The sequence below is a fragment of the Drosophila innubila genome (genome assembly GCF_004354385.1).
Source record: "Drosophila innubila isolate TH190305 chromosome 3R unlocalized genomic scaffold, UK_Dinn_1.0 2_E_3R, whole genome shotgun sequence".
NCBI classification, from domain to species: domain Eukaryota; kingdom Metazoa; phylum Arthropoda; class Insecta; order Diptera; family Drosophilidae; genus Drosophila; species Drosophila innubila.
In genome coordinates this window covers 10538859-10543389 of record NW_022995380.1, presented here as the reverse complement: position 1 = coordinate 10543389, position 4531 = coordinate 10538859, and the positions used below count along the sequence as shown (strand labels likewise).

The 4531-nt window shown below is 35.2% G+C and overlaps 1 protein-coding gene across 1 annotated transcript; it reads right to left on the bottom strand.

Annotated features, from left to right (window-relative positions):
- Window positions 1-1916: 1916 nt before the first annotated feature.
- Window positions 1917-2333, bottom strand: LOC117791407. Its single transcript, XM_034631146.1, has 2 exons — window positions 2286-2333; window positions 1917-2227 (listed from the first exon to the last, which is right to left on the bottom strand). Exons 1-2 carry the CDS (start codon window positions 2293-2295, stop codon window positions 1959-1961), a joined length of 279 nt encoding a protein of 92 aa, XP_034487037.1. The 5' UTR covers window positions 2296-2333; the 3' UTR covers window positions 1917-1958.
- Window positions 2334-4531: the final 2198 nt, after the last annotated feature.

Here is a 4531-nt window from a genome sequence, read left to right as displayed (position 1 = left end):
CTTGGCTAACGCGCGCTGCGTTTCAATAGCAAATTGGCCAAAACTGCAGCGAGAGAAAAGATGGAGATGAAAAAAAGTGGGATTAAAGTGTGAAGTGAGTGAAAAGAAAGTAAATCGTTGTGTCTAAAGGCGAAGAAATAAATTACGCTAATGTTGCATAATTTTTTTATGATGAGCGATAAATGAGTGGCAAGTCAAGAGGTCAACCTTCAATCGCTCATCAATCTTGACGGACAGACAGACAGACAGACAGACAGTTGATGGTGATGATGCCAATGCCAAGAACTGGCCAACTGCTGGACCGTGTCGTTTAGCCCTCGCTTGAACTTAACTGAACTTCAAATTTAACCCCCCTCTTTTCCTCCTCAGTGTATTTACATAATTGTTTTTTGCTTTTTGAACTTAACTGGGCCAAAAAGCAAAAAGAAAATTAAATTGTAGAAAATCGCTCACGCCAAGCCACAAAATAAAGTGAAACTTTTCTTTTATGCTGCTTCAATTGAATAAAGAGCCTCGGCTAAGGGTCTTACTGCCCACACACAGTCCACACACACAGTCCACACACACTACCCACACACTCCTCACTGTTGTGAATAACTACTCCCTTTATGTTGCTTCCTTCAATTCAACGACTCCCACATTGCCACACTCAAATTGGCAATGTGACACAAATGTTTTTCTTTGCAGTTGTTACCAATTATTGTTTTTCTGGTTAGGCACACTCGCACACAGCTCTTTTAGTTTTGTGCCATTTTTTCACATTCGGTTGTTTTCGCGCGTGTGTGGACTTTATTGCAAAAACAAAAATAAAACTGAAAAATAAAAACTGAAACTCAAAAAACTAATAATTTTTTATGTTTTTTTTTAGCTGGCTTTAGTGCTGACTGCGTTGACCCGCTCAGAGTCTGAGTTGGCTTAGACTATCATTTAATATTCGAATTAGCCATGCTCATTGTGTAAAAATAAGCTGGAATTATGAGTCTTTTTTCTACAGTGCGGTTAATGATTCTAGGCTAATTGTAAGTAAGAGTAAGGCAAAAGTTGCAAGTTTAAGCCGTGTTATTAAAATTAAGAAACTTCTGCTGACTTAAGCTAAGAACTTTTCCATTTTGCTTAAACACTTGAATAGAACTGCACTTGACACAAAGTGGACACCGACAAGGGATTGTGATACGAGTATTAGCCATCCTTTTTTTTCCATGTGTTTTTCACCACACACTAACCGTTTAAAAGCAACAGCAGTTTTTATGATGTGCAATGAATTTGCTGATGAAGATGAAGATGGTATGCTGTTCAGCCGAATGTCGAATCCAAACTACGCTGCTGTCTTGTGAGCAGCATGCATTTTTATACGAAAGCCGCCAAGCTTAACGAATATCATAACTGGCCAAAGCAAAGGCAAAAGCCAAACGTTGAAGCCAGCGGCGCAGTCAAAGCCAAAAAACTAAAGCTTCAACAACAACAACAACAACACAACATGCTTTCAATTTGACTTTTTTATGTAACTTCAAATGCACTCTTCAAAAAGCGAATCACTCAGCTAACATCTACAACAACAAAGGCGAAATACTACTGTGGCGCTAACACGCTGCCAACGGCGCAGTCGACGTCGGCGTCAACGCCAGCAGCGAAGTCGGCAACGTTGCCGCGGCGTCAGCGTCAAACTGGCAAAAGCCATTCACAAAGCGGCAACTGAAGCTTTTGCGGTTTTTGCATTGATAAACGCGACTCGACTCGGTCGCCCACATGTTTGTTGTACACTTGTGTGTGTGTGCTTGTGTGTTTGTGACAAGTTCAGTGGCGGCACTGATCACAATCAAAACTGAACAGCAGTTGTTGTTTAGTTTCGTCAACTGTGCGTATACTCAATGCAAATTGCGCATACGCTACGTGCAATCTACAAAAATAACAATCAATTGCAGTTGTTTAATAATTTTCTTTATTGGTTGATTGATGATTTAGGCAACAGTTGGTGGGTACTCGGGCTTCTTCCAGACGTAACTGGCCCAGGGAATGCATTCCTTCAGTAAATGCATGTAGGCAAATCCCTTGGGGCAATCAATTTCGGTGGCAGCAACATTCAAGGTTTCGCACAGCCAATATTTGGCCGGATCGAAGTGATGGGTATACGTCTGTCCAATCTCGGACTCATCCTGACAGGCTGAGCGACCAGCATCGGCATTCACAACAACAACAATTGTGGCCAAAATGGCAAACAGGGCAAAGACTGCAAGCAAATATTGTGAGTACATGAAATGAGAACGAATTGGCCATTAAATACTCACAGGCTTTCATGGTTTACTATGGAAGTTTGCTCTAAAGTGTGCTCGTCTCCTTGGCCAAAACGACATTTATATAGTTCTTAAACAAAAGCGAAAAGAAAACAAAAAAAATTTAAAAACATTCACATCCGTTGATTGATTTTTATCTGAGGCAAATAACAGGCGACACGAGTATTGATAAGAATAAACTTGCCAAAAAAAGATGCAATTTCAATTTAGATAGCAACAATTAATTGATGCCTGTTTGTTGTGCCTCATGTAAAGTTAATAATAAATTTAAGTATGCAACAAATTGCGTTAAGACATTGTCATCTAATTTATAATATTATTAAATTATGGACAACCTAATTAGTAAAATTTTTTTACTTAAAGTCAATTAATACAAAAGTAAAGCAATTCCACAAATCTTTTGAATATAAATAAGAATAAAATTTATTATATTTATTTATTCAATAAATATTGTACACAAATTTGTATATTTGTATTTAAAATGAATTTGAATATCACAATAACATAAATAAAATTAAGTTTCTTATGTAATCAAAAAAATATGCTTTGATCCTTAAACACTTTAAAATATACTACTAAAATATGAATACTATTCCAATAGTCCAATAATATATTCGTAATTAATAACTTAATTAATATAGTAATTAAGTGTGTTATGCAAAATTTTGAACTATATAAAAGTGAAATAAATTGTATTTATTGTTTTAATGTTATTTTTTGCCTTTATTGTTTTAATGTTACTTTTTGCCTTTATTGTTTTAATGTTATTTTTAGATTTATTATAACTATACATCATATTTAATTCTGTTTGTTTATTTTATAAAAAGTATTAATTACTTTCGTTACTATGCATAATTAAAATTAAATTAAAATTAAATTTTTTGTAGTTATAATTACCATGAATCGTATTAAATTCTGTTCATTTATTTTATTAAAAGTGTTAATACTTACATAACTGAATTGAATGGGAATGTAAATCATTAAGTAATTAAAAGGTTGGAATCTTAAGGTGAGGAATCTTAGAATTTTGAGTTATTTAATATATTATTTCGATACAATATTTACATATATAATTTTCTTTTCTACGCATAACTTGCCTATCTTTTGTTTTTTAAACATACATAGCTTTTGTTTACACTGCGTTATGAATATTGTTGATCAAACAATACATTTGTATGCGAAATGATAATCAAACAAAAGGTCAGCTTATAATTTTTATTGTGCTGTAATGTGAATTCATTTAAATTGCAAAACAATCTTTGGCGAATTAGTTGGCAGTCAGCTGTTGTTGCTATCAAAAATGTTTTTGGTTATTCGGTTATTAGTTTTTGTATCGTTTTGCAAAGTATGTGTGTTGTTACAACTTTTGTTAACTGTTTGCATCTTTTTGTGTGACTTTTGGTTGGCATTGTTGTGAATGACCCCCTAAAGCGTTTTCTGCGGCAGCTCCAAACACTTGACCAACATAAATGCTTAAGTGTGGATGCAAAAAATATCACGAAATGAGTAGAGTGAAAAAAAGAAGATGATGAAAAGAAAAAAAAACAAAACAAAAACATTTAACGGCGAACAACAAAAAATAACCGAAAATCTATTACAAAATGTTTAAAATGTAATTACAGTTTCCGCGTTGAGCTGGCAGACAGTACAGGTAGACTATAGACAGGTGTCGCCAACCAGCAGCCTTCCATAGCTGAATTGGTCGCCTGCTTAAGTTAATGATGCTCCTAGTCTGCAAAAGGCAACGACAATGACTTTGCACAGACGCCCCAGGCCAATAAATTGTGTATATCTGTAAATATATACAGGTTTAGGTTTGTGGGTATGCGCGGCTCTTTTTTTGGGCATTTCGTCAAAAGCGATGACGAAGACATTTGTCTTACAACCGCAGCATAGCTCATTATCGATTAAAAGGCTACGCTTTAAAGAAATCCAATTATTGCGTTTTCGTTTTTTCATCTTTTTTTTTTTTTTTTTTTTGAGGAAGGGGTAAATGCGGCTACTTATGCTTGCACAATCCCCCATCTTCAAAAGTATCTCATGGTGCTGGTTTCTATCTTTGATGAGCACTAAAAATAGTCGAAAATGGCAACCAATTTGCCGAAAGTGCTTTTGCTTGTGGAGCAATTTGATTTGGACAAATGTCAAGTGCAAAACTGATAAGAACCCAACCCAAGCATAGGATGCGGCAGAATACTATAAATATGCTCTCTTTGTGCCTTCGACTGCAACATTTCCAT